The 27575-nt window shown below is 35.2% G+C and overlaps 4 protein-coding genes across 5 annotated transcripts; 1 reads left to right on the forward strand and 3 right to left on the reverse strand.

Moving 5' to 3' along the window:
- The first annotated feature begins 2758 nt into the window (after positions 1 to 2758).
- On the forward strand, positions 2759 to 7412 carry LOC142542172 (ethylene receptor 2-like). Its single transcript, XM_075648663.1, has 3 exons — positions 2759 to 3419; positions 4285 to 6163; positions 6637 to 7412. Exons 2-3 carry the CDS (start codon positions 4421 to 4423, stop codon positions 7177 to 7179), a joined length of 2286 nt encoding a protein of 761 aa, XP_075504778.1. The 5' UTR covers positions 2759 to 3419; positions 4285 to 4420; the 3' UTR covers positions 7180 to 7412.
- A 4732-nt stretch (positions 7413 to 12144) lies between these two features.
- Positions 12145 to 14031, reverse strand: LOC142542173 (AT-hook motif nuclear-localized protein 20-like). The gene has a single exon (XM_075648664.1). The coding sequence runs from the start codon at positions 13440 to 13442 to the stop codon at positions 12696 to 12698; it is 747 nt and encodes a 248-aa protein (XP_075504779.1). The 5' UTR covers positions 13443 to 14031; the 3' UTR covers positions 12145 to 12695.
- A 1720-nt stretch (positions 14032 to 15751) lies between these two features.
- On the reverse strand, positions 15752 to 19362 carry LOC142542175 (uncharacterized). Of its 2 annotated transcripts, none has more exons than XM_075648668.1 (9): positions 18829 to 19362; positions 18683 to 18756; positions 18493 to 18598; positions 18343 to 18402; positions 18162 to 18227; positions 17025 to 18031; positions 16871 to 16916; positions 16477 to 16520; positions 15752 to 16314 (listed from the first exon to the last, which is right to left on the reverse strand). In XM_075648668.1, the coding sequence occupies exons 6-9, from the start codon at positions 17207 to 17209 to the stop codon at positions 16260 to 16262; spliced, it is 330 nt and encodes a 109-aa protein (XP_075504783.1). In that variant the 5' UTR covers positions 17210 to 18031; positions 18162 to 18227; positions 18343 to 18402; positions 18493 to 18598; positions 18683 to 18756; positions 18829 to 19362; the 3' UTR covers positions 15752 to 16259. The 2 variants fall into 2 exon arrangements, with proteins under 2 accessions (XP_075504783.1, XP_075504782.1); XM_075648667.1 differs by having other exon boundaries at positions 16450 to 16520.
- Positions 19363 to 19481: 119 nt separating this feature from the next.
- LOC142542174 (uncharacterized) lies at positions 19482 to 27556 on the reverse strand. Its single transcript, XM_075648666.1, has 5 exons — positions 27203 to 27556; positions 25254 to 25368; positions 25036 to 25125; positions 24847 to 24945; positions 19482 to 19865 (listed from the first exon to the last, which is right to left on the reverse strand). Exons 1-5 carry the CDS (start codon positions 27268 to 27270, stop codon positions 19764 to 19766), a joined length of 474 nt encoding a protein of 157 aa, XP_075504781.1. The 5' UTR covers positions 27271 to 27556; the 3' UTR covers positions 19482 to 19763.
- Positions 27557 to 27575: the final 19 nt, after the last annotated feature.

The raw sequence follows: 27575 nt of genomic DNA on the forward strand, positions 1-27575 counted from the left end.
TCATGATCCCTCCATCATAAATATATAATTAATATTATAATAAATCTTTACGTGTCAATTAAATTTTAAAAAACCAATTGATATTCCATTTGTGGTTGATCATTATTTTTCTTTTTAAAACAACTTTGGCAATTAATATTCATTATATGTGATATCTTGTCTCACAATGGTTGAAATAAAAATTTAAAATATTTAATAATGGCTTATAATATACTCTATAACAACTAGGTTAACCATTTTCGTAAAATAATGATAAATAAAAAGTAGTTTCTATAAAAGCGTATTGTGTAGTCGCCCAGTCACAGGCCTAGGTCTGAGACCTGACATAATGATATTAGCGACGGTCACAAGCAGTAATACCGAGAAATAAGTGTTATGCAGAGCAAAGTGCTACATGTATGAAAGTCACATCTTTAACTTGTAGAGAAGTTGTACATCATGGAAACGGATACGAGGGTGGGACTCAACTTTTGAACTTGTGGGACAAAATGATACATCACGAGAGCAAGCTCTTGAATATACAGGAGTTATTTCTAGATTTTCGGTGTTAGTGGATCGAAAGACAAGCTACGACGACGTCGTCGTGTTCGAAAAAAAAGGTGATTTGTGAGACGTGGAGTGAAAAAACGTGCAAAACTATATTACTCCATACAAATAAATGATGTGATATATTCAAAAGAATTATCCTTCCCATTTTCAAACCCATAGTTTTGAATTTATGATTTTGAATTAAATACAATAAATTACATTGATACGTCTCCTGGAGATTCATGAATGTTGATCAGCTGCCTTGGATTTAATTTAAAATAGAATCATATCTTATATGCAATTGCTTTATGCGCCTAATTATAGCGTTAAAAAAAAAAGACCGAACTTATAGCTCAATTGTTATTTCATCTTTTTCTTTTTGTGAAGACTCAGAGTTCAAGTCTCCCACCCCTAGTGTAGGTAATTAAAAAAAATCACAAAAAATTATTCTTTGCAAAATGCGCTAACCTCAAGTATGTCATATATTTTCTTTGCGATAGCACTTGCCACTAACAATTCATCAATAATTTCCAAACTTTATTTTATTAAAGTTCGATTGATGCCTCTGATTTTGGCAAGCTTGTCTTTTTGTCTGCTAATATGGCGAATTTTAGGTTTGAATTATTATTTTTCAACACATTTTTTCGTATGAATTTCAATTAAATTATATAGTTCAAATGCCACGTGACTATTTGTTATATATATATATATATATATATATATATATATATATATATATATATATATATAATCTGGGTGATTGTAAAATGGAAAATCATTATTTGAATTATATTGTTTATTTGAGTCCAATTCTTTCAGTCGTCAGAAGATTTTTAAAGAATAAAGGTGTAAAGCAATTACACGTTGATAGATAGCATCAGTCCTCCATTAAATTATCCTTATTGAATACTCAAGCTTAACTTGATTACGTAATTCACTATTTAAGCTTGATTATATTACATTTCAAAAAAAAAATCTTGATTATATTAAATTAAACATTTAATTCAATAATATAAAAATTATACGAATAAATCAAATAAATAAATAATTCACCCCATCTTGCAGTCAAGATGCTTTAATTAGTGAGTCAATATATTTCACAAGTGAAAATAAAAAAATAATCTCCTTTTTAATGGGCAGGGTCTAGAGCTTATTTATGGGGCCAACTCTTCTTTTTTTTTCCCCCTATCCAATTTTAATACTCGGTTGCTGGACCTATTATAAAAAATATTTGTCTTAAAACATAGCTAAAACAATAAATTTTTATATATATTATGATCATAATATAAAACTTTGCTCTCTCCCATATTTTAGTTAAACCAATTTAATGGATTTATATAAAATTATGCTTTCATGCCAAAAGTTACAAAATTTAAAGCAAGACTAAAAAAAATGAAATCTCGTCCCAACTCGAGATTTTAGTGCGACATAAATGAGAGTGACTTATGGTATTTGAATAAGTCTTGATTCATTCATTCGTAAAAAAGGGGGTATGATAATTATCAAAGTCAAATATAAAATATCTCCCCATTTGAATTTCTTTAATACTATATTAATTATTATTGAATAAAATCTGGTTAAGCTCCATTACAATACAAGACACTGTTGGCGGCTTTTTGCAAATGTTAGAAATTTATTTTATACTGCTCAATTGCTGACCGTATTTAATATCTATCACGTTTTTTTTAAAAATAAAAATTATAACGAGTAATTAAATCTGTATTAAAAAAAATTAAGGGGGTTAAGGTGAATCATTGTCGCCCAAAATAAAGGGTATCTCGAATTATAGGAAAACGAATAGTTTGTCGTGATCATTGCTAATATATATATTTTATTTTATTTATAAATCATGTACAAAACACAAATGACATTTGATATTAAAACTCTTGTTTTTTCCGAAATTCATTTTTATTCCGAAATTTTATGTATTTATTTATCATGTAGATCTAAACGGACATAACCCAATTAATTTCTTTAAATTAATTAACTAAAAACTTTTATATAAAAATGAAGTAATAACACCAAAAAGTATTGGTTATATCATTCGTGGATATGAGTGATTGCAATAATAAATAAATATAAATGCAAATAAATGTCACTTTTTTAATGGGGCGAGAGAGGTTTGGTTGGCTGACGTTTTCTATCAAAAGTGCGTCTAAGTTCTCTTCATGTAAGCCTTTGTGGGTCCCATCTTCTACCCCCACCTACTGCGAGATTTCTTCTCTTTCCCTACATTTCATTCTTGATTTTATTCATTCGTATAATAATTTCTTCTTCAACCATTGAACCTGCCTTGCTTTCTTTCTATTTTCGCAATGCAAACAGCAGCACTCGTTGATCTATCTTTTTAAAAAAAAAAAAATCTATGTAACACACATATTCCTTCTCTAAAACTTTCCAAGATTGAATTTTTTCCTTGTCTCCTTGTTTGACAAACTAGATCACTAATACTAGTTTGGTGGGAACTGATTTTTATGGAAATTAAACGAAGATACTTTTCACTAGAGCCCATTTGAGTTATTGGTTGTAAAAGCTGTCTAGTGATCCATATGTATTTATAGGTGTTGAAGCTTGATTTCATTTGCTTTTGTTTAGAAAAAAGGAGTAACGACCGTGTTTATGCAACGAACCAACAGTTTGGTCTGAGGAAGACGTTTAAATTTCTTGGATTTTTTTCATTTCTGTTTCTTCTTCTTCCTTTTTTTTTGGTTTTGGTGGGGGATTCGTTAATGGGTTTATCACTGGCTTTTGGTGTCTTGGAGCAGTGGATTGAACTTTTGCATTGGCCGATGATATCAACGTAATTTCCAGATCAGCGGATGATGGAAAGTTTATCTGCATGAAAGGCAGATATTTTTTTATCTGAGGTTTGGTAACCTGCATTTCATCAGGTAAAAAAAAATCTTTTTTTGGGGTTCTTTTTCGCTTCTTTTCAATGTTCAGAGTGTGCTTTGGGTAAACATTATACCTTAATTTATTTCTTGGATGGGACGAAGGCGCACTTTGAGTTGCTGTCGGTGAGAGTAAGCTAGGTTTTGAAGTCAATCGGGCGTTTAGCTCTCCAACGCCATCATTTAACTATTGCAATTCTGTTCTTAAAACCCCGGGAAAGGTAAAAAAAAAAAAAAGGATTCTTTTGGGGTGTGACACATGGTTGTACCGGTCAGCCAGATTGACGATTGGCTGAGGTTGGTCAGCTCACACCCGCCCTTCGCCCAAAAAGTGAAGTATTAGGGCGATATTGCATAGTTATGATTTTACTGGTTCCATTGTTTGTGTTTAAAGTCTGGTCTCTTGGAAAGTTTTTCTGTTTTATCTTGTTAAATTAAGCATAGTGGGAATTTGTTGCATAATTAACTCTTACCACAGCTGTGAAAAGCACCCATTTCAGTATATTTAAATGGGATTTTTTTCTTGGGTCTGACGTTCCTCTCTTCCTAATATGTACCTAAGTATGGGCAATGGATGTATAACTCAATATCACAATTTTTGACATGGTGCCCGCCGAGCATGCCCACCTCACTGGTGGCGGGTATATATGTTTAATTATGTCCAATAGGTTATTGTTCTCAATAAGTACATAAATAAACACGATTAGTAAATTGCATATCAAAATTGCTCAATATCATATGTTTATTTATTCTTATGTTTGATTTTTTATTCAATGTACGCCCAATTTTATATTTGGTATTATGAAGCAAGGATCATATATTTTCTATTTGATGGGTTTTGATTTGATTAAACATCTGCCGGCAGGAAAATGAAAGCTAGCTGCTCTTCGTGATAGAATTGGTCAATCTTGCACCTGTGCATTGAGCTGCATTGGAGACTAAATTGGATAAAATTCAATGAACTGGAAAAAATAGATTAGCTTATCTATGCCTTGGATGCCATGTTAAAGACGTCTGGTTTCTTGATTTTATCCATATTTATTTTGGTAGCTGCTGCTGAAACTGGATTCTCCCGTTGCAATTGTGATGACGAGGGATCTTGGAGCATCGAGACTTTGTTGGATTGCCAAAAAGTTAGCGATTTTTTCATCGCAGTGGCCTACTTTTCCATTCCGATAGAGTTACTTTGTTTTGTTAGTTGTTCGAATGTTCCATTTAAATGGGTGCTTTTCCAGTTCATATCCTTCATTGTCCTCTGTGGCATGACTCATTTGCTAAACGGATGGACTTACGGTCCTCACCCCTTTCAGCTGATGCTCGCTCTCACAATTTTCAAATTCCTGACAGCTTTAGTTTCATTTGCCACTGCCATAACCCTCGTCACCCTTATTCCCTTGTTGCTCAAAATCAAGGTGAGAGAGCATATGTTGAAGAAGAAGACATGGGATCTTGATCGGGAGGTCGGAATTATTAAGAAGCAGAAAGAAGCTAGCTGGCATGTTAGGATGTTAACTCAAGAAATTCGAAAATCTCTTGATCGGCACACGATATTGTACTCAACTTTGGTTGAGCTGTCAAAGACATTGGATTTGCAGAATTGTGCTATTTGGATGCCAGATGCGGGTAGAACGGAAGTTAATCTTACACATGAATTGAAAGGAGGAAACTTTTCGATTATGGGAAACTCGCCTGTCCCAACCAGTGATCCAGATGTGAGAAAGATCAAGGGAAGCGATGGAGTGAAAATACTGAATCCTATGTCGGTTCTTGCTGTGGCAAGCAGTGGAGGAACTGATGAGCCTGGTGCTGTGGCTGCAATTCGAATGCCAATGCTTAAGGTTTCCAATTTCAAAGGTGACACCCCAGAGATGATTCCGGCATGCTATGCAATTCTTGTTTTGGTTCTTCCTGATGAGCACGGTCGATCTTGGAGCAATGAGGAACTTGAGATAGTCGAGGTTGTAGCCGACCAGGTTGCTGTGGCTCTTTCTCATGCTTCACTTCTCGAAGAATCTCAACTTATGAGAGACAAATTAGTGGATCAAAATCGTGCACTACAACAAGCGAAACAAGATGCATTAATGGCAAGTCAAGCCCGAAATTCATTTCAAATGGTAATGAGTAAAGGATTAAGAAGTCCAATGCATTCAATTCTTGGACTTCTTTCCATTTTACAAGACGAAAAACTAAGTACCCAACAACTGCTTCTTGTCAATACCATGGCTAAGACGAGCAATGTTCTCTCAGCCTTAGTAACTGATGTGGTGGGTACTTCGGCCAAAGATAATGGAAAATTCCCTTTGCAAATGAGGCCTTTTCCATTGCATTCTATGATAAAAGAAGCTTCTTGCCTCTCCAAATGCCTTTGTGTTTATAGGGGTTACGAATTTATGATCGAAATCGATAAGTCGTTGCCAAATCATGTATTGGGCGACGAGCGTCGAGTATTTCAGGTCGTTTTGCATATGGTTCGGAGTCTGTTGAAGGGAAGTAAACGAGGAGGTTCACTTATGTTACGGGTATATCCAGTCAGTGGCAGTCAGGGATGGAAGGAGCGAAAAAGAGGCCAGGGACGAACTAACTCGTCTGATGGTTATGTTTATATAATGCTTGAAGTTGGGATTCATCATATCAGCTCCCGGTTAGAGGACAACACGCTTCCCGTGATTCCACATGGTTACCAGAGATACTATGATGGAGAGGAGGGAGGAATGAGCTTTAGCGCTTGCAGGAAACTAGTTCAGGTATGGGTTTGATTGATGACGAATATTTTATGGACATGGGATATCTTCTTGCCTTTGCAACACAAAGACAACCCAGAGTTAACGTGTTTGATATGGTACAAACGAATTGAATCTTGTTGAGCGCTATTCATATATATTTTTATATTCGACTTCAATTTTGAACTCAAAGTTTATTAAACTGACTTGAAACTCAAATGGAAGCTTTAAAAACAAATTATTTTGGACTTGAGTTCAGTTTGAAGTTGAGTTCAATTTATTTTTAGTTTAATTATCAAAATTTGCTCGAAGTATGGCTTAAACCAATGACCTCGATTAAATTTCGATCGAACAAAATATGTAATGCCAAATTCGAGCTTAAATGTATTAAAAAATGTTTAAGCTCAGCTTAAATAATTCGGATATGAATCGGATATATTTGAGCTGATTCAAAAAGTTCGGCAACTAACTGAATTTGCTTACTTGTTTATTGGCAGTTGATGCAAGGAGATATCTGGGTCATACCAAATCCTGAAGGTTTTGATGAAGGCATGGCTCTTGGCTTACGGTTTCAAGTCCGGTCTCCCGCTGTAACAGGCCTATTAGAACACGGTGAATCTTCAGATGGAGTCCATTCGAACACCCTTTTTAGAGGATTGAAAATTCTTTTAGCTGATGCGGATGACGTAAATCGAGCAGTGACACGTAAATTGCTGGAGAAAATGGGATGCACGGTTTCTGCTGTTTCATCGGGATACGAATGCCTCAGTGCTCTTGGACCTTCTATATCTTCCTGTCAAATAGTGCTCCTTGATCTTGAGCTACCGGATTTAGATGGCTTTGAAGTTACTATGAGGATTCGTAAATTTCGTAGCCGTAGCTGGCCATTGATCATCGCCTTGACAGCAAGTGACGTTGGACAAATGATGGATAAATGTTGCCAGATTGGGATGAACGGTGTTATTCAAAAACCAGGCTCGTTTCAAGAGATCGCCAACGAGCTTAAGCATATTTTGGTGCAGGCTAATAGAAGTTTATGAGTCAATCCTGGTGCAGACGATTATGGTATATCGTTGCCTTGATAGAATAATAAGAGATGTTTTCTGATGCCTCGTGGTATCTGTATTTCAACACAAAGATACACATCTATGACAGTCCAAAGTGGTATACAAAGTTAATCTTCTTCCACATTTCGTTGTCTATACGTATCCTAAGTTGATCATGCCTATACCTATAATTAGTGTGGCACAAAAATATCTTTGAATTTTGAAGCATCTTTTGTTTCGTTACCTTTTTTTAATTGTTAAATATAAATTTCATAGGAAAAAAAAAAAAAAAAGAGCACCGCGTAAACCCAGGCTATACAATCGAAATCAAAAGACTATTGATGAAAAGTCGGCACCTATCCCAGAGCAAGACTAAGCGGACGTGCAAATAGAAGCATATGTGAACAAAAACTTTGAAAATTTCTTATGTGGGTGGCCTTCCAAATGGAGTATACCTACCTATTTGAAGGAATAGTGTTACTTGTTGGTGTTTGGGGGCAGTGCAAATGATATGTGAAATTCCGAAGCCATGCATGGACGATCCATGAATCTAACTACGTACTCGAACTCTTCAAGTATCCTTTTTTCTTATATTTTTCTTCTTTTCTATTTAAATGATTATACCGGTTACAATCCACGTAAATGTTTTAGCCAAACGGAACCCCGGAACATTTAAAATCCTATTTCTTAAAAGTTATATAAATATTTAAAGAAAAATATTATTTTAGACGCGATATCATTTAAGTGCACGAATTAAATTGGCGTGCCATGACTTAAAAGGTTTTATTGGTGGGATGTGATTTTAGTTATTATGCAAAAATATATAAATATTATAGCATTAATTAGGCAGTTTTCGGTACGATTGATTAAAGTATCTTGCTTTATCCCATGTTCAGCCCCAACTCAATCCTTAACTCCGACGTAAACACCATTTTCATTAGATTATCATGATTTGATTATTCATCTACAAGTGTATATAAGCGTGAAATGAAGGGAATTAAAAACCTTAGAAACGTACACTGTTTTCTGATATGCAATTTTTTCTTAAATGATTAGGGCTATAAGAATCAAGGTGGGTCACAGTGTAAGCTACAACCATCGTTTTCCATTTCTTTCTCTGTTTTTTTTTTTATTAAAAACAAAATTATTTTATTCCATGAAGAATCTCACAAAATTGTAGAGATGTGATAATATATGTAGGAATTACAGAGAAGAAAGTACTCAAGGTTTCGAAAGAAATATTTGGAGCTGGAGAGTGACTACTGACGAGGGCGGACAAGAAGTGTGGAAGGTGGACAAGTGAGAGGAGAAAAGAGTGAAAAATAAATATATTTTTTTTAAATAAGGGCAAAAATATCAATTAAAATTAAAATTGTTATTTTTATCTATCTATCCAACCAATCACTTTATAAATTATCTTGTTTCAATTTTTTTTATCCTACATGATCGAACTATTCATTATTCAATAAAAAAATCACTCATTTTATCCTATCATTCATACCAAACGATGTGTTAATATATATTATCATGAAAAAGAATGTTCGGAAAAAAAATCATTGTATAATCCGGACCTTATGATCCAACGATTCTATATGCACTCCCCGGTCATGTGCACAATAGATGATGTTTTATATTCAATAATATACCATAATATATAATGCATCTTAAGTTTTGGAGGAAAACTCAATTAAAAAGAATATGAATAAGTTTTCTTTGCAACAATATCGATATCATGAATTTATATTTGTGACATGACACCTTTTGGCTTTGCTCGAAAAATGGGTATTTTGAATTAATAAAACATAATGTTGTGCATTTGACAGTGAAATTACATTAAACACCTCAATGAAGGGCAATAAACCACATAGAAATCGCAAAAAATTGTTCTCAACTTTGGCATAATATAATATAATATAATATAATATAATATAATAAATTTTTCTGTAATATTTAAATATTATGGCTAGTTTATTGCCCTTCAAGATTTCTACCACTTACCCACTTGATTCTTTAAGTAATAAATTATTTTTATGGAAAGCAATCTTCATTATTTTACATGCAACTTTGTACATATAAAAGTTGATTCTAAATATTGTCGATAAGAATGGCGTGAGGAATCTCTTTGCACTGTTATATATATATTTAACTAAGGATTTGAAATTGAAGTTAAGAGATTTGAGATCCATTTATTTATAATTAAATTATCCAAAAATTTGGAATATTATAAATAATAGTATGCGAAAATTGGTTGTGTTTTGGTGAAAAAAATGTTGCGGGTTTAATTATTCTCAACTGGGCTGATTAAGTTTTTGGCCTACCCAATCTAAATAATCTTATGATCAATTAACCATGGACCAGGATCCAACCTCAATAATCTGCTTGGAAAGTTTTTAAAAAATGCGACTTAAATTTTATAACATGAAACTTTATAAGCATTAAACTGAAATTTGAAATATTGGGCAAGTTCTTTTTTTTTTCTTTTTTTTTTCTCGACTATATTTATATTGAGTTAAATCTCTGAAATAATTATTCGCAACGTTATGCTTTGCGTGAGAAAAATGATGCCGATGCATTATAATTTAAAATAGCTTTGATACTCAATGATGTATTATTAATTTGTTGATATACGTACTTTAAACAAAGGCAATTGGATTATGTTTTAAGGAACGTGCATGTGAGATACCACAACAAATTAAATGTTTTGTCGCACTCTTTATAAGTATATATCTATGATTTTTCCTTGAAGGAAGATAGGTTTTTTTGGAAGTAGCCTTTGCTTTTGATTTCAATTTTTTTATGGTTAAATTATTAGTTAAATTATTTATCATTTCAACTTAAAAAATAACAAAATGAATAATAGTAATTAATTGAGTGTTTATATAAGTATACTTAAAGCTGTAACTACAAGTTGTAATGATATGTGTTTGATATTCTTAATTTTGATTACCAATTGAGAATGTCAATGGAATTTGTAGTCAATACATTTGTTTCATGTGCTACATAATATAGCTTTGAATCATTTTAAAAAATAATTTCCTCAGCCCTTTATATAATAAACTGATTCCAACTTATAATAACTCTTTAAAAGAACCAACTATTTTGCTAAAAACATGCTCAAATATTTAAGCTGAAAAAATGGGCTTCAAGGGAAGACCAATACTAGGAAATTGTCTAAACCAATCCTCACAAAAACAAAAATTTATACGGTCTATAAAAACTATAGTGCCCACAAAAAAAAAAATATTAATTAGTCCTGGACAAAATAATAATTGCTTCGGCGGTCATGGGTGGTATATATTTCATTAATATATATAGGTATAGATACAAAGTGTGGTGGGCTCTTTTCATGGCTCTTTTTAGTGTATCAAAGTGCAAAATTTGCAAATGGTGGGGTGACAACACTTGTAACAAAAGTAAAGGTGGAGAATTCTAATAAATATATTAGTTTCAAAAATTTATCTCTAATTATTTAGAGATTTTTTTTAATAATTAATATGTACACTTGGTATAATATGATGATCGTGTAAATAAATTGGCACAGGGTTAGTTTGACCATATTCATAAGCAAGTTTGGTAATTTTCATAAGCAATATAGTTCGATCATTTCTGCCAGTTTGGTAATTTTCACGTTCTTGCCTCCGCTCCAATTTTTTTGACAATATTACCTTTAAATTTTTTTTAAAGTATTTAATTTGTCGTTTTCCAAAATATTGTTCTTTGTCCTAACAAAAGCGAGAATCGACTTGTTTAATATTTGGGCACAAATCAAGATTAATTTAATCGGAAAATGGTAATTATTGAAGCGAAAGGGCCCATCTCTATTGGACTTTAGCATCGGAACGTTGTGCCCATATCGTCGTTAATAATTGTTTATTTAAGATTAATAAAGCATAACACGTGAATTCATGTGAGGATGGCCCTTCATGTCACCTTTAATTAATTAATTACCATTCCTTTACTTATTTATCTTCATACTTATTTAGAAGCGTATAATATGTATTTCTACTAACGGTTTTACATCTTTATGTATTTTCAGATATAAATATAATGTTGTTAATTGACATAGGTTTATTATGTTATACGCACTTCATTTTATATTATTCATATTACCTTTTTGGTAGATTGTGATTTTGTTCTTGTTTCATTGCATTCTTAGTCATCTATATTGTAAATTTTAGTTGTGGTGTTGTGTATTTCAATTTTTGGCAATTCGATGTGTGCAGTCACATCAACACCATGTCGTCGATTCCACGTTAGTGTCACGTCAAAAAATGATTAAAGTTTTTTAAAAAATAATTAAATGACTTCAACTGAAATTTAACAATAAATATATCAAAATGGCAAAGTAATAAATATATATATACCAAAATCACAATTTCCCTATATTTTTTTTAAAAAAAGAGATTAATCTTATTACTATAGTACAAAAGGAAGACTGGAAATAGCATCAATTCTAAAAAGTTACGCATTATACATCTCAGTATATAATAAATATAGAGTTTGTGTATAACCTTGTTCGAGACCACACACCAGACGCGTTCATTAATTAGCTAAAATGAGGATTTAATTTAAATGTAGGAAAAATGATTAATATATCATTCGAATTCATGAGTGTCTCAGAGTTTTGTGTAGGTTTGAATATTTTCTTTCTGCATTCTGCTTTAATATACTTTTGTTTTATACTATATATCTACAATTTCTCTGATATATATTTAAAAAAACATATTATCTTTATATTAACTAGAGGTAAGTAGCGAGCATTATCTATTCTATCTTGTGTTTCGATGATAACAAGAGCTTAATAACTGATAAATAGGGCAGAACTTACCATCAAGACAAGAGACTTTTGACGAGAAACCAAGCAGACGAGGCAAGCAATTCAATAGTTATTTATTATCACATGTCTGATCCATAGTATAAAATATAACAATCTTTAGAACTACAACACACATGCTAAATCGATAAGATATGAAAGGAGAGAAGGCAAAAATGACAAGAAAAATTTATGCAAACCATATTTTTATTATTACAAACACCTCTGCTACATTTGACTCAAAGATTAATATATATACATACTATACATTACAAAGACATATAGTAATAATAAAAGTATAAAATCTTTTCTCTAGAGATTAACCTTCAATTTTTTACCTTATAAAAAAGGCTTAATTCTCTTCAATATTGACTAATTTTTCATATCGTATCTGACTAGATAATTGACCACAAAATTACACACACACAGAAGTAATATTGAGAGAGTGTTTGCCACCTCCAAAACTAAGAGATTTTTATATTTTACTTTACAAATTTGTAAAGAAAAATGTAATAATAATATTTTCAAGGTTGCAAACACTCTCTACTCGATGTAATCATTTTATAACATGGTATCGTTGGCACACCAGATTGCCTTAATTCATCTACACATGGAAAGTCGACAAAGTTGCATCCAGTTCTAAATTTAATTACTTAGTTCTTGGATTTTTCTTTCGAAAAATTACCTTGCCCGGCCCTTAGTACGGTGGCCGTGGATTAGCCCAAGCATATGCATCATGATTCAGCTGCCCTCCGTTTGGCAATGGATTTGGGGTTAAATTATAAACAGGTAAGGTTGAAGGGTCAGAAATCCCATGCTGTTCCATCCCCGGCGGTGACCCTGCTCCTCTGCCACTCACCGGACCTGCACCACCGCTGCGCTCTTCCTCTTCAAGAGGCAATCTTTCGTAAGTTGCGTTCGCAAAGGTAGCTGCAATTATCATTACAGGCCCTACAGCCACCAGTGGCCCCACCACGCTTCCTCCCACTACCTGTCCTTGTCCGCCGGACATGTAAACGGTCAAACCAGTGGCTCCCGGAGGAGATGGGCCAGGGAGAAAAGTTCCGGTTAAAGAAAGAATCTCAAACCGGCCCTGCAGTGCGACTGCGGCTCCTGGTGCCGCAGGCTGGCGTATAGTGACGTTTGCAACTGAGCCGCTGCCGCTCACCACGCAGACTCCACGTTGGCGGCGCCGGGAGAACTGAGCTATGCTCTCGGCTACGTCAGTTCCGCTTGTGATTTCCATAACATGGCTACGCAAAGCGTTGGGGCTGTCCCGGGTCACGAAAATCGGCGGCTTCGGCTTGTTCTTTGAACCTGTGGGCCTGCCACGCGGCCGGCGGTTGACTACCTCAACAGCGCCTTCCCTCATCTCCTCTTTGTCATCATCTTGGCTGCGTCCTCCTCCTCCTCCTCCACTCTTTTCATTGCCGGAGAGATCCATTTCTGGTTTATCGCTAACCAAGTTTACAGGTTCAACCCCTGGAAAGCCTACGGGAACACCGGACCACCACCGGTTTGCCAGACTTGCAAGATTTGATCAATCTGTTACCTATTAAATTTACGAAGAAGATATAATATTAATATTTTTCCCTACTGATCTCTGGTTTTCGATCGTTTTCCTCTCTTTACATATGAGCTAAATTCAAAGAATGAAACCCTAGATTCTGTTTTCTTCTATAGAATTCAGCTAAAAAAAACCCTGATTTTAAATTAAGAAGCAAAAACAAATAAAAAATATGGATAAGGGAGTTCGTGGATCAGGAGAAGGCATAAAGGAAAGGGTGTTATAATAAAGTTGGATAATTTAAATAAAAATATCTATAGAAATCTGAGGATATATAGTCATGATTATATAAGTGGCTTTAGAAAGAAGACCCTTGAAGAGAATCAAGAACAACGATATTGAATGTTTTACACCCAAAAAAAGATCAAAAATGTGTATTATATGCTATCTTTTTCTCTGTCTTTGTATGATTATTACGTTTATTCTTTTATAGAGAAATCATTGATTGGTCTTTGTATCAATATGTGTTTAATTGTTATTTTTGGTCAGTTAGTGACTCTAAAAATTAGGGTTTTTGAGTGGTGGCCTCGAGTACATATGGTAAAAGGAATGGGTCAATTGAGCTAAAAGTAAAACTGATCGATCTATGTAACTTGCAAGTTTTTTTTTTACATCGTCGGTCAATTAACGAGTTAGTCCACTAACTTAATTTTTAAATTATTTTGCCAAAAAATAATGACATTACATTGGAGAACAATGATATGGTGGCATGAGAGTAAAATTGAAAAAAGAAAAAAACAGAATTATTAAAATAAAATAAGACTGAATGACACAACATAACAAAAATGGAAAACTGCATATTACATTATGAGAAATTTAATTCCCCCTAAATTAATGATTTGATTTTGTTGAACTAAATTTCCGAATCGCATAAATTTGCAAGTGAATATAAAAATACTTGTGTAAATATAAATAATGCAAATGAGTTTAACATACACGTTTAATTAGCCATTTTCATAGAGGTCCATATGTGTGAGAGAAATATTATTCGATTTGTTTCATGATTATAATTTTTGGCTAATCTTTGGTTAGCCGAGAGGGCCGGGGTTTCATTATATATTATATAACATAAGTGTCTTTAAAACACAACACAAGCATAACACAAGTTGATACTTTACTTACGGTGTATAATTTTAATAGTCTTTTATTTAAATTTTCTTTTTTGATGGATCAATCAACTTGCATCACTAGTTCAAAAGCAATGTATTATATTATGCGTAACTTAGTTTTGAAATATGGAAGTAAATGTATTGGATAAAATAAATTAATATTAAGATTTTAAGACATTAATTATCATATTTAAATTGTCCCTCGCCGAAATGAATGTAAAATTAACCACGCATTGTACCATATAGAATATTTTTAAATTGGAAAAATGGTCCTCTAAGTTTATCTATATTGAGTCTGGCCATTTAATTAACATAAAAATTTTTGTAAGACAGTCTTATAAGTCAATTTTGTGATACATATATTATATATATTTGGATCACCAATGAAAAATATTATTTTTTATGCCAAAAATATTACTTATTATTGTAAATATGAGTAGGGTTGACGCGTCTCACGTATAAAGATATGTGAGACAATGTCATAAGGATCTACTAATTAATTAATTAATCAGAATTAACACTTGATCATGTAATTTAGTTATTTTATTTAGTTTTTGGTCTTATTTCACCCAAGTGATAACGTAGCACCAGACATTTCATTTTGATACCATGTTACAAGGACAGAGCTAGATTTTCTTGGTTGGGGGCAAAAATCGAATTTTTTAACATAGTTAAATAATAGTTAGTCAAAAGTAAAAAAAGAAAATTTAATATAGTATTTAACAATTAATCTCAAAATAACAATGATCATAACAGTAATTAATAATATTTAGCATATATTGTGAGAAAATTAAATGTAAAAAAATATTAAAAATAAGAAAACTTAATCATTATTTTGTTTTGTTTATTAATATAAAAAATGTTAGAAAGTTCGAGGTGTGGCGGGAGCAACCACCTGCCACCGTCACCACCTTCGTCTGACCGTTAACACAAAAAGCCTTTGTCTCATCCGTCACATTGTTCAAAATCATCGACTGGACCAACGGCGATAAGAGAGGTATCGCCGCTTTCCATTCCTTCGCCGGACTAATCTGTATCGAAGCTGGAGCCTTCCTCTGCAGCCTGCTCGATTGGCGCCTCGATGCCAGATCTCTATTCCCCATGTCCGCCATATATCTTTTGATTTGATTTTTGGGGAGCAATCAAATGAGAGAAATATGAGGAGGATTAGAGATTGGTGGTGGAATGGAGTTGGGGGTTTATAGCTATGGGGCACGTGGATTACACGCGTGGGAGAAAATAGTCAATGGCAGAATCAAATTCTTTTCAGTCAAAGGTCGTTAAAGAAGAGAGACGGTGTTGAAAATAATATGAATACAAATATTGTTGTATGCATGTAATGATGTGACTGGCTCATGCCTATTCTCATGTTTACGTGAACTAGAATCTTCTCAAACTACCAACGGTTACGATTAATTTGGATTGTAAAGAAAACTTGCAATTCTTAAAAAGCCATGAATACTTCTCTCTGAACTAAACTAGAAATAGGGTAATAATATGTGCATCACTAGGTCAAGAATTTATGCAACACATGGATTGGAAGAAGTCAAGAATCCTTGTACTTTCTACAGCTTCCCATTCTTGATCAGGTCATCGCGACGTATCCAGGCATCTCGCTTGAAATCGAGGACACCCAGTATCTGCACCAGGATGACATGGCAAGTTAATGGCAGCACTTACTCTTGAGCAGATACTATTGAACACCATGCATGAAAAACTTGTCTTATATCATGTTTACAAAAGAACTTGTGAGTTATTTGGGAGAAACAAAGTACACGTATAGCAAGAACTCATCACTCCACCTTTCCATGACACAAAGGCAGGATTTGTTCTTGATTGCAAAACCCTGTCAGTGTTGCAAAAATCAAATTTATGACAGTAGTTGAGCATTTCGTAGAAATCCATCATCATAAGGGAAGAGCGAAATAAATTCAAATAAAACACATCACAATTGATTCTCTCTCGACAGTACTCTGCACTTCTATAATTAATCAACACCGAGATTCTATAAACATAAAAAGGATTTACATAGCATGTTTCTAGTAGTCTTTTTTTGTGGTTTAGGTTAATATATAACATCAGAGACAATGCCTTCGATGGGAATTTGCTTACATTTTTTCAAGATTTCTAGGCCTTCCTAATTCGAGTTCAACGTGCATTTTATAGTAGTTAATTTCTGAGACAAGAACTACGGACCTCCACTGTATCAATAGCTTCATGAGAGGGAATAGCATGCAATACCCTGGGACAGAAAACATAGAGCTAAATGATAAGTTCAGGCAAGTGATATGACAATATTGTATACCCTTATATTGAAAGATGTTCGAGAAAAACGTATCGGCAAGGGAACCTGAAACAAATTCGAGGATCTTTGTATGTATGCTCTATTTTTAGCTTTTTTGCAGTCGTCTCTGAGATAGCTGATTCTCTTCTCTGCAAGCCATAAAAAAGAAAAAACTTCCAAGTAGAATAGAACAAACCACAAATGAAGAGATATGTTAAGGTGACCTCTGCGAATAGGACGGCGCAAGACATATGGTTCACTTGGAGATATTCTAAGAGCTTCTTCACCACAAATGTACTCCCTGTACTTAGGCTCAGTGGAGTAGACTAAAGAATTAACAGACTTTCCCATGACACCGCGTAATAATGCAGAAGGAAATGAATCAGAGTGTTGTCACTACATGGGACTTAAGTAAGTGCACAGCCACCTTGCAGAAACAAACAATATCAATTGGCAGATCAATAAAAAATTTCTGAAACATTTACAATCAAATGAAGCAATTAATATCATGTATCTGGATCTGCATGCAAATCCCAGAAACCCCATGAGAAGTACCAAAATCCTTCAACCAAATAAATCAAATGAACAAAGAGTAATAGGAATAAAATTAAAATATACCCAATATAAATGACAATGAATCACTAGTAAACAACTAAAACAAATAGCTGACAAGGAAAATAAGATCTGACTCCTAAACTCAAGCCACTCGACAGAATAATTAACATTTTTTAGATAGAAGCTAGAGGAAAACAAAGGCTATACTGTCAAGTAAGCATTAAGGAAAATAACAATGGGAAAATATAATGAGTTTAACTATCATAGAAACAACTGATTGGTGCTTCTAAACTCCACACGTGCAAAACCATAATGGAGGAACATAAACAATATGTTTCAACACAATTCTTAATAGATAGCAAGACTTAATAAGGACAAGTATGAAAGTGAAGCACCCAAGTATCCTATTTTACATCCGCTAAAGATGAATACATGCCTTCCTCAAACACGTCAGTCCATGGAATAACAGTCTCTTTTCTGTCTTTACTTTGAGAAGGAAATGCATCCACACGAGGCATCTGCAAAATAAAGATTTCAAACTATTATCCCAATAACCTTTATGATCAACAGAAACGCAAAACACCAATATACCAAAATTTTTTTTAAAAAAAGCCAGTTAATAATACAATTTCTCTGCAAAGACGTTACCTTCTGAGGGTAATGATTGTTGGCCATTTCTTCATCCAAAAACCGAATTTTCAGTAATGATGCAATCTGATGATTTGACATATATAAAGAGCACCATACCAGTACATGAGAACAACGAACACAAAAAGGCAGATTCTTGAATCTTCCAATCAGTTAACTTATTTTAAAATTTTCAACTAACAATATCATAAGCCCTTTCCCGTTCCATGTGTTGCGCCGTGGCAACCTGAGAATTAAGCAACTGCAAGACGGGGATGAAAATTGAGGCAAGTGATAAATATCAAAGCTCTAAGCTAAAAACTCCCGACATCTGAGAAAATAAATCAGTTACCTGATCTTGAACGTTTTTTATGCACTTGCGATGTGCGTCTAGCAATGGAATGCGGAATAGTAAACGGCATCCTGTTGTGGTAGTTCTACTCTTACATTAGCTGAACCTAAATCAACCACACAAAAAATTCATAATTTTTTTAGAAGAATTAAAATTAAGAATCGAAAGCAAACAATGATTTTGTTCGTACCTGGGTTTTATTACAACGAGGTTGGAGCCCCGCTCGGCGAGGAGTTGAGAGGGAACAATCGTCCTAACGTAATCCTGAGTGCATCAGAATAAAATTCCGGTCAATAAACTCCAAAATAATTTCGTGAGAGGATTTTTAGTGCTTACCATGGGACGGTGATCAGTTCACGAAGTGGAAGAACAAGAGTAATGTAAAGCTATTGCTTCATTCATCACCTGCCTCGGCCGGCTGAATTTACATCGTGTTAATTGGGAAAAAAAAAATTTAAGTGACTTAAACATCTATAAAGTTGCACCAAAATGACAAAAAACAATATTTTAGTGCAGTTTTAGTTTATCCAATGCCCCCTTCTTCCTGCGCCAAATTTCTTTTTTTTTTTTAATTTTTTTTATGTATATTTATTATACATATTCGTATTTAAATTAAAAATATATTAAATAAAATATAATAATTAATATATGTAAATTAAAAATAATATTTCCAAAATATTCTTTTGTTTGTGGTTAGAGATGGCTAGGACCGATAATGTATTCGGGAAGGAGCCGACCATACTCTAATGGGCCCCACATGTGTTACATTTTAATAGATATCGAAAACAATTAGACTATGATGGTTCATGCCCTTCGAATTTTGAACAGGTATTTAATGGGTCGGGCTTAAAAAGGGACGTAGGGCCGAGCAATCCCAAAATATTAAAATTTTCACGATTAAGTTCGAATTTTCTAGTGAATTCACCCCTGCATTGACATTGCCCCTAAGACTTAACAATTAAAGCAAAACAAAAAATGTGAAGCATGAAAATCACTTGAATACTCAAATCTCACAATCAACCTCGCAACAGGCATAGATGCCATCCAATGATGGACAGTGTATTGAGAAGAAACATGAAAAGAAGAATCGTAAGGTTGATGATATCCATGTCTATGAACACTTTTCCAACAAGGGATAACCAATACTTGTGCAGGATCAAAATCGACTTCGAATGAAATAGAAAAAATCATAGAAGCCAACATCAAAAAGGTCGATTTGTGAACTAACTGCACTTCATTCCAATCCCAAGTCTGTTTTTCTTATCTCACTATCAAGATGCCTTCGCTTTTGGGGCCTTTTTCTTCTGTTGCTTCCTCAAAATCGAGTTCTTCATTCCCAAGAAAAAAAGTAATGCACCAAGGAATGCCACACACTGCCAATAAAAGCCAAATCAAATCACTCAGAGCCAGAGATCGTAAATGATACAAAAAAGAATGACGAAGTGATTTTATAGTGCGTTTGATCTTTCTGTATACTTGAATCCAGGAGCTGATTCTTTCTGAAGTGGTCTATTTTTTTCTCGTCTCTGTGCATGGGAACCCACCTTAATATGACAGGTACTTGCGACGGAAGTTGAGGCAAAAAGCCATCATAGGAGATAGAAAAATAAAAGAACGGGAAAATGGCTCTGTAAATTGTAGTCCTCTTTTCTATATGAGTTAGATCAAAAAACAGGAGTTATATATTTACAATTACCAAGGATAAAAGAGTAAAAAATAATAACAAGTTAGTTACAACGGAAGATAAATCTAGAGGCTTCTAGATGATGGAGTTGTGATCTTCTGCATGTGTGAGTATATGGCTTCTTGAGTGGTCGGTTTCTGATGTTCCTTAACATTCCCCCGCAAGGTCAGCGTTGGTTTGTCCAGAATGCTGAGCTTGGATCGAAATCGATGAAAATTGTGAGAAGCTAATGGTTTTGTGAAGACATCTGCAATTTGATCAGAGGAGGGAACAAACTGAACATTGAGTTGCTTAGCCAGAACTTTCTCACGAACAAAGAAAAGATCTAACTCAAAATGTTTATATTTAGAATGTAGTACAGGATTTGCACTCAACGATATTGTACTAATATTGTCACACCATAGGATGGGTGAAACACGGCTGTTAATATGAAGTTCAGTGAGCAGAGACTGAAGCCATGGTAATTCTGAAGTGGCATTTGCAAGGCTACGATATTCTGCTTCAGTACTTGAACGGGAAACAACCGATTGTTTCTTTGAGCACCAGGTGATAGGTGAGTTTCCGAGAAACCAGCAAAATCCAGATGTTGAACGCCTGTCATCGGGATCATTGGCCCAATCCGCATCACAAAAACCATGAAGGGAGAGCTTAGAGGCAGCAGTAAGATGAAGTCCATGAGTTGAGGTTCCATTAAGATAACGAAGGATGCGCTTAACGGCCTTCCAATGAGAAAGACAAGGACTTTGCATGTACTGACAAGCTTTATTCACACTGTATGCGATATCCGGTCGTGTTATGGTGAGATATTGAAGAGCACCCACAATGCTACGATACAGTGTTGCATCAGAAAAAGATTCTGCATCTTTGGAAGAAAGCCTTAACCCGGATACCATAGGAGTGGGTAATGATTTTGCTTTGTCCATATTCGTTTTTTTCAGTAGATCATGTATGTATTTAATTTGAGACAAGAATAAGCCAGTAGAAGAGGGCCTTGATACTTCAATGCCCAGAAAATACGAGAGATTGCCCAAATGTTTCAAGGAGAATTTTGAATTTAATTGACATATAAAATCCTGGATTGGAGCAGCCTTGTTACCTGTGATTATAATGTCATCGACATAAACCAAGATATAGATAATCAAACCTTTGGCATGTTTAACAAAGAGAGAGGCATCGGCCTTTGATTGGATGAATCCCAAATGTATCAGGGCAAATCTCAGCTTGTCAAACCAAGCACGAGGGGCTTGTTTGAGCCCATAGATCGCTTTGTGTAGTTGACACACAAGTTGTTTACCATGACAATGTTGTTCGAAGCCAGGAGGCTGCTGCATATAGATAAGCTCATTAAGAGTACCATTGAGGAAAGCATTATCAACATCAAGTTGTTGAATAGACCATCCGTAAGAAAGAGCAATGGTGAGAACAACACGAATTGTGGTAGGCTTTATAACTGGACTGAATGTCTCAGTGTAATCGAGTCCAGCAGTTTGCGAATATCCCTTAGCAACAAGGCGGGCTTTGTACCGGGCCACAGTTCCATCGGGATGTGTTTTGATTTTAAAAACCCACTTGCATCCAATGATTGGTGTGTTGGTTGGTGCTGGAACTAGAACCCAAGTTTTATTTTGGATTAAAGCGTTGTATTCAGCTTTCATAGCATGACACCAAGCTGGATGTGTTAAGGCATCATGTGTAGTGGCTGGTTCATGAATAGATGTAAGTTGAGAAGTGTACACCTTTGGTTTGAAAATACCTGCTTTGGACCGAGTGACCATGGAGTGCACATTCGTAGGGGGAGGAACAGGTTGCTCATCAGGGGAAGAAATAGGGAGGGAAGGTGATGAGCTTGAATTGTATGCTGGAGATGAAAAGGAAATCTCGGAGGTGTTGTTGGGAGGGGCAGGAGTTGGGGAGGGTGAGTGAAATGGAGAGTGGAACGAAGAGGTGACAGGAAGAATTGGTAAAGGAAGATTGGAAGTCTCTGTATGAAGAGATTTTTCAGAGTGAGTAACGAGAAAAGGAAAAGAAGACTCGTCAAACTTAACATGGCGAGAGATGTAGATACAACCATCTTGACTGAGGCATTTATACCCTTTATGTTTGTTGCTATAGCCAAGAAAGGCGCATGGTTTAGACCTAAACTCAAGTTTATGGGTATTGTAGACTCGAAGATAGGGAAAACACAAGCACCCAAAGACACGAAGAAGGGAATAATCTGGGTCAAGATTTGATAATTTCTTGAGAGGAGCAGCTCCTTGAATGGCAGAATTAGGAAGACGATTAATGAGAAAAACAGCGGTAGAAAAAGCATCGTCCCAAAATTTTATAGGCATGTGAGCGTGAGCAAGGAGAGAAAGACCAACATCAACTATATGACGATGCTTTCTTTCGACAACACCATTTTGTTGTGAAGTGTGTGGACAGGAGAGGCGATGATGAATCCCATATTTTTGGAAGAAGGGAGTTAACGGTCTATATTCACCACCCCAATCAGTTTGAAGAATTTTGATTTTGGTATCATATTGTAGTTCAGCATGGGTCTTAAATTGTTGGAAAATTTGGAACACCTCAGATTTAGCTTTGAGAAAGTATATCCAGGTGTATCGACTATAGGCATCCACAAAACTGATGTAATATTTAAAGCCATTAGTTGAAGTGGTGTAAGCAGGACCCCATACATCAGAATATATTAACTGAAGTGGCTTGTTGTAACAGGTTAAGGACGAAGGAAATGGAAGGCGATGACTTTTGCCTAATTCACAAATTGGGCAGAAAACAAATTTTTCATTTCTTGAAAAAGGGATATTACAATTGGATAAAATGTGCTTTACAGTGGAAAGCATAGGATGGCCTAATCTATAATGCCATTGATTAAGTGTTGAGGGTTCACTTGATTGAAGAAAGAGACCGCTGGGAAAGGAGGGGTATGCACGCTTGTGGCAGAGTGAGTAGATGAGCTAGCTGGTTTGCCCAAGGGGAACTTATAAAGGCCTTCATGTAAGGTGCCTTTGAGGAAGGTGGTTCCCGTCGCTAGGTCCTTCACAACACAAAAAGAGGGATGAAACTCAAAATAGACATCATTGTCTTGAGCAAATTTGCTAACGCTAAGCAAGTTTTTAGATATATGAGGGACTCGAAGAAGATGATTCAGGAATAATGTGTGGTTTGAATCATGAGTCAAAAAAGATGAAGAACCAATATGAGTGATAGGCAAACCTGTTCCATTCCCCATGAGAACTTTACCTCCGCCGGTGTATTCAGAACTGAGAGCAAGGTTAGCGAGATCATTGGTGACATGGTGAGAAGCTCCAGAATCCAGGAACCACCAGTCATCATTGAGATTCTCTGAGTTCGCCACAGCCACTGCAGCAGTTGGTGGTGTTTCAGACTTATTAGAAGAAGGATGTGTGTAGTGATTTCCTGAATTTCGTGGCTGTGAAATGAATTCCTTGTCAAAACGATAATAGCATTTCTCGGCAATGTGGCCAGAGTATCCGCAAATCTGACAAATAGGACGATTGTTGCTACTATTAGACCAGCTTCGTCGACCACCCCGCACAAATCGTCCACGACCTCTGCCACGAGAGGGGGAGCTAGAAGATGATGACGATGGACGACCTTTGCCAGGAGTGAAAGTAGAGAGGTTCGCTATAGGTGTGGTGCCATCCATATTGACAGTGTATGACTCAATACGCCCTTCATGAGATAAAAGAAGAGCACTAACCTCCGAAGGGGAAATTTGTTCAACTCGAGAGGTGACATGAACAACGACCGAGTCGTATTCCATTCCAACACCACCCAAAATATAAAGAACCTGATCATCATCTGATATATGGTGCCCGCACGCAGCGAGTCAACATAATTTTTCATTTTGCCAAGATAGTCCTTCATGCTAAGACTACCTTTCTTGAGGGTCTGTAGTTGGAGTTTGTATTGCATCATTCTCGCTTTTGAGCGAGTAGCAAACATGGTAGAAACTCGAATCCAGACTTGAGCAGACGAGGAACACCCAATCATCTGACTCTGAATTCCTTCGGTCATGGAGGCCAGAAGGAATGAAAAAAGAAGTTGATCCTGCCTGGACCAAGCAAGGTGAAGAGGATTCGGAATATCAGTGCCATTTTCACCGGGTATGAAGCTGGGTGGGATGGGTGATTGAGGATCGAGATACATATCAAGACCCAGTCCTCGAATTCCGGCCAGCACTTGGAGTTGCCAGAGGAGAAAATTATCATCGGTGAGTTTGGTGGGATTGATTTGGTTGGAGGGATTTAAGATCATGAGGTTAGTGTTGAGATTGGATGCTGTGACTGAGCTTGATTCTCCATGTGAGGTGGCTTCCGCCATTAATGCTCTGATACCAAGATAGAAAAATAAAAGAACGGGAAAATGGCTCTGTAAATTGTAGTCCTCTTTTCTATATGAGTTAGATCAAAAAACAGGAGTTATATATTTACAATTACCAAGGATAAAAGAGTAAAAAAGAATAACAAGTTAATTACAACGGAAGATAAATCTAGAGGCTTCTAGATGATGGAGTTGTGATCTTCTGCATGTATGAGTATATAGCTTCTTGAGTGGTCGGTTTCTGATGTTCCTTAACAATAGGGGAGATGGTACCAAAATTAGTATCTGATTTTTTGTTATGGGCACGATGGTTTCAACATTACCTGGAGGAACTCGTGCAAGAGTGTGAAAAATTTTGGCTCGCCTATACCATAGTTATAATAGTCATACAAGATGGGAGTCGTCAAAATCAAGTAGAACATCTGCATCATCGATAAGAAAGTAAGTAAACACTTAGGGTAACCAATGGAACTCCTTCAAATCAAAATCAACGTAGGATCAGAAGATCTTACCAAAAGAAAAGCACCAAAACTGCTGCCTAGAACAAATAAAAGACCTCCAAATCCCTTCAAAAAAATACAGGTAGCAACAAAAGTCCTAGCCTGCAAAACGTACATAACCACAATCAACATCCACAGAATGATGAAAGAACAATAGTTTCTTTTTCCTTTTTTTTTGGAGCAACACTATCAATGAATGGATTGAGGATCGAGAATGCTAGAGGCTTTACATCAGAGTACAAATTGTTTTTCCCAATTTTTCCCTCGATCGATTTCTTGACAAGCCCGAGCTTTGGAGCCCATTCTTTTGCCGCAGGTCCACCATCCTCTCCAAATTCGTTGAACCTAAAAAATGCAAGCCACATTGGTAGAAAGCAACATAAAAAAAGATGTACGCAAACTGGAAATTATGAGGATGTACAGTACATCATACACAACACATAAAAAAACCAAATAGTAAAAGGTGTAAATGTTTGACGATCTTATCAATGAAACATAATTAGCCTAAATGGCAAATCCAATATATAATTTTTGCTTAATTCTGACATTATGATTCCAAAAGTCACAATTTAGTAATTGTTAGACTGCCTTTTCTTGCCAGTCTACATGGGCTTTTCCTGGAAACCATATTTAACACTTGACATCAGCAGCAAAAAGAACATCTTCCATGACTTGGGTCTTTCAGGATTCTACTGTGTTACCATTGGTTTCCCACCTTATATTCACTAGTATTCTTGACAATTTTTAATGTAAAACAAATTCTTTAGTAGGATGGTTTCGAAAAAAAACTCACTCGGACGAACAAATTAAAGTGATTAAATAGTAAATTCTATTTAATAACTTCTCATGAACACCACTGCCTTCAACTTATACTAGGACAAAATTTCTGAAAGAATGAGTCCATCCAATTGATGTCATATGCTCAACAAATGCTCATTCCTAACTTCACCAAAACTTCATAGCACTCCAAATGTAAAAACTTTCAAAGAAATATTTGGTATATAATGCCAAGTTTGCTCAGTGGTGAATCCAAATTATATTTTATTCCTTGAAAGGAGAGAGGAGGGGATGGGGGGTCAACAGGCAGTAGATAGAAAAGAGTTATCTAACGAAGAAAATACTAAACTACAAGTTGCAAGAATTTTCAGTGATCACATTAACCGTACTTCAATCAATCATTAAATAAGCACGCAAAAAAATAGGTGTTACTGCATACGACCAAATTTACACGATTCTATAATAGTTGCGATGAAGAAAAACACAAGGATTTTTCCCATGGAAGAACATACCAGGCCCAGAATGAACTTTGAGACAAAACCATTTGGTAATTTCATCCATCTGTTCCTTAAACTCCCTATTCATTGGCTTCATTCTTAAGTCAGAGTTGTTATAGCCTTTTAGACATTTAGTTATTAATTAGCAGCCTAATATGGATCCAGGAAGTTGGATTCGTGAAAGATTATATAAAAAAAACCATAAGAAAGCTTTATATGCATACTTGATTGAAACCAAGCTGAATAATTGAGAGAAAAAGTGCACAGCCAAAAAATAATTCCTAATCCAAAGAGCTCCTACATCTATAGATCTGGAACAGATACGGGGTGCGCAGGAGCTATCCTCGGTCCACATGTCTTAAGCTCATAATAACTTCAACTAAATGCATAGCTTCTATCGGAAAACAACTTTCTACACTTCTTCCTTCCCCTTTTTCATAAGATAAGATACTCTACATGGATCCCCTGAAGTAAAACCACAATCCCTATTGCCCAAAAGAAATTTACAAAAACTCATGGCCCATAAGAAGCAAGATAAGCTACTAGCGAAAACTTCAAATATGGTACCTCAGCACTCTCCAAAACACAAGATCCATTTAAAAGTCACGTCTTTTCCAATCCTTCGGACAACTTCAATCTACCAATGTAAAAATTAACAGCAAGACCAATCTGCTAGCAAAAAGAACTAACTCAAGAAAGATATAATTTTTTCATCTTCTCGCATTCAAAAGTTATTTTTAAAAAAATTACCTACACAAAAAGATTTAGATCAGAAACCACAAGAAAATTCTCAATATAGAGTTTCAAATCAATAAATATGCACTAAAATAAGCATACATATGTAAGTATACAACAGATCCAATTAACAAACAGAGGAAAAAATCGGAAAAAGAGAACTGGGTTACATTTGCCATGCAGATAAGATGAAGATCGAAGCAAAGAGCACTCTTCCAAGAAATGAAAAGAAACCCATGTTTCTCACTGCCTTTTGCTCTTCGAATCTTCTCTCGATGTGTGGGAGTGGGAGGCAGGGAAATGTTCCACACCGAGAATCGTTGAAAAAAAAATTGAATTAAAAGGAAAACGGATCGAGAAAAATTGTTGGCAGTACTATTGGAGTAGGCGGGGTAGTTGGTAAGATGCGATTCCCCACAATCATTTGGAGTGGTCTATCATATCGTTGATCCGTTAGATTTAATGAAGATGATGAACAAGGTAATAAATTTGCGCCTCTTTGCCGATGGGAACAAGGGCTAAATTTAATACATATTCCGAGTG

The sequence above is a fragment of the Primulina tabacum genome, chromosome 4 (genome assembly GCF_025594145.1).
Source record: "Primulina tabacum isolate GXHZ01 chromosome 4, ASM2559414v2, whole genome shotgun sequence".
NCBI classification, from domain to species: Eukaryota; Viridiplantae; Streptophyta; class Magnoliopsida; order Lamiales; family Gesneriaceae; genus Primulina; species Primulina tabacum.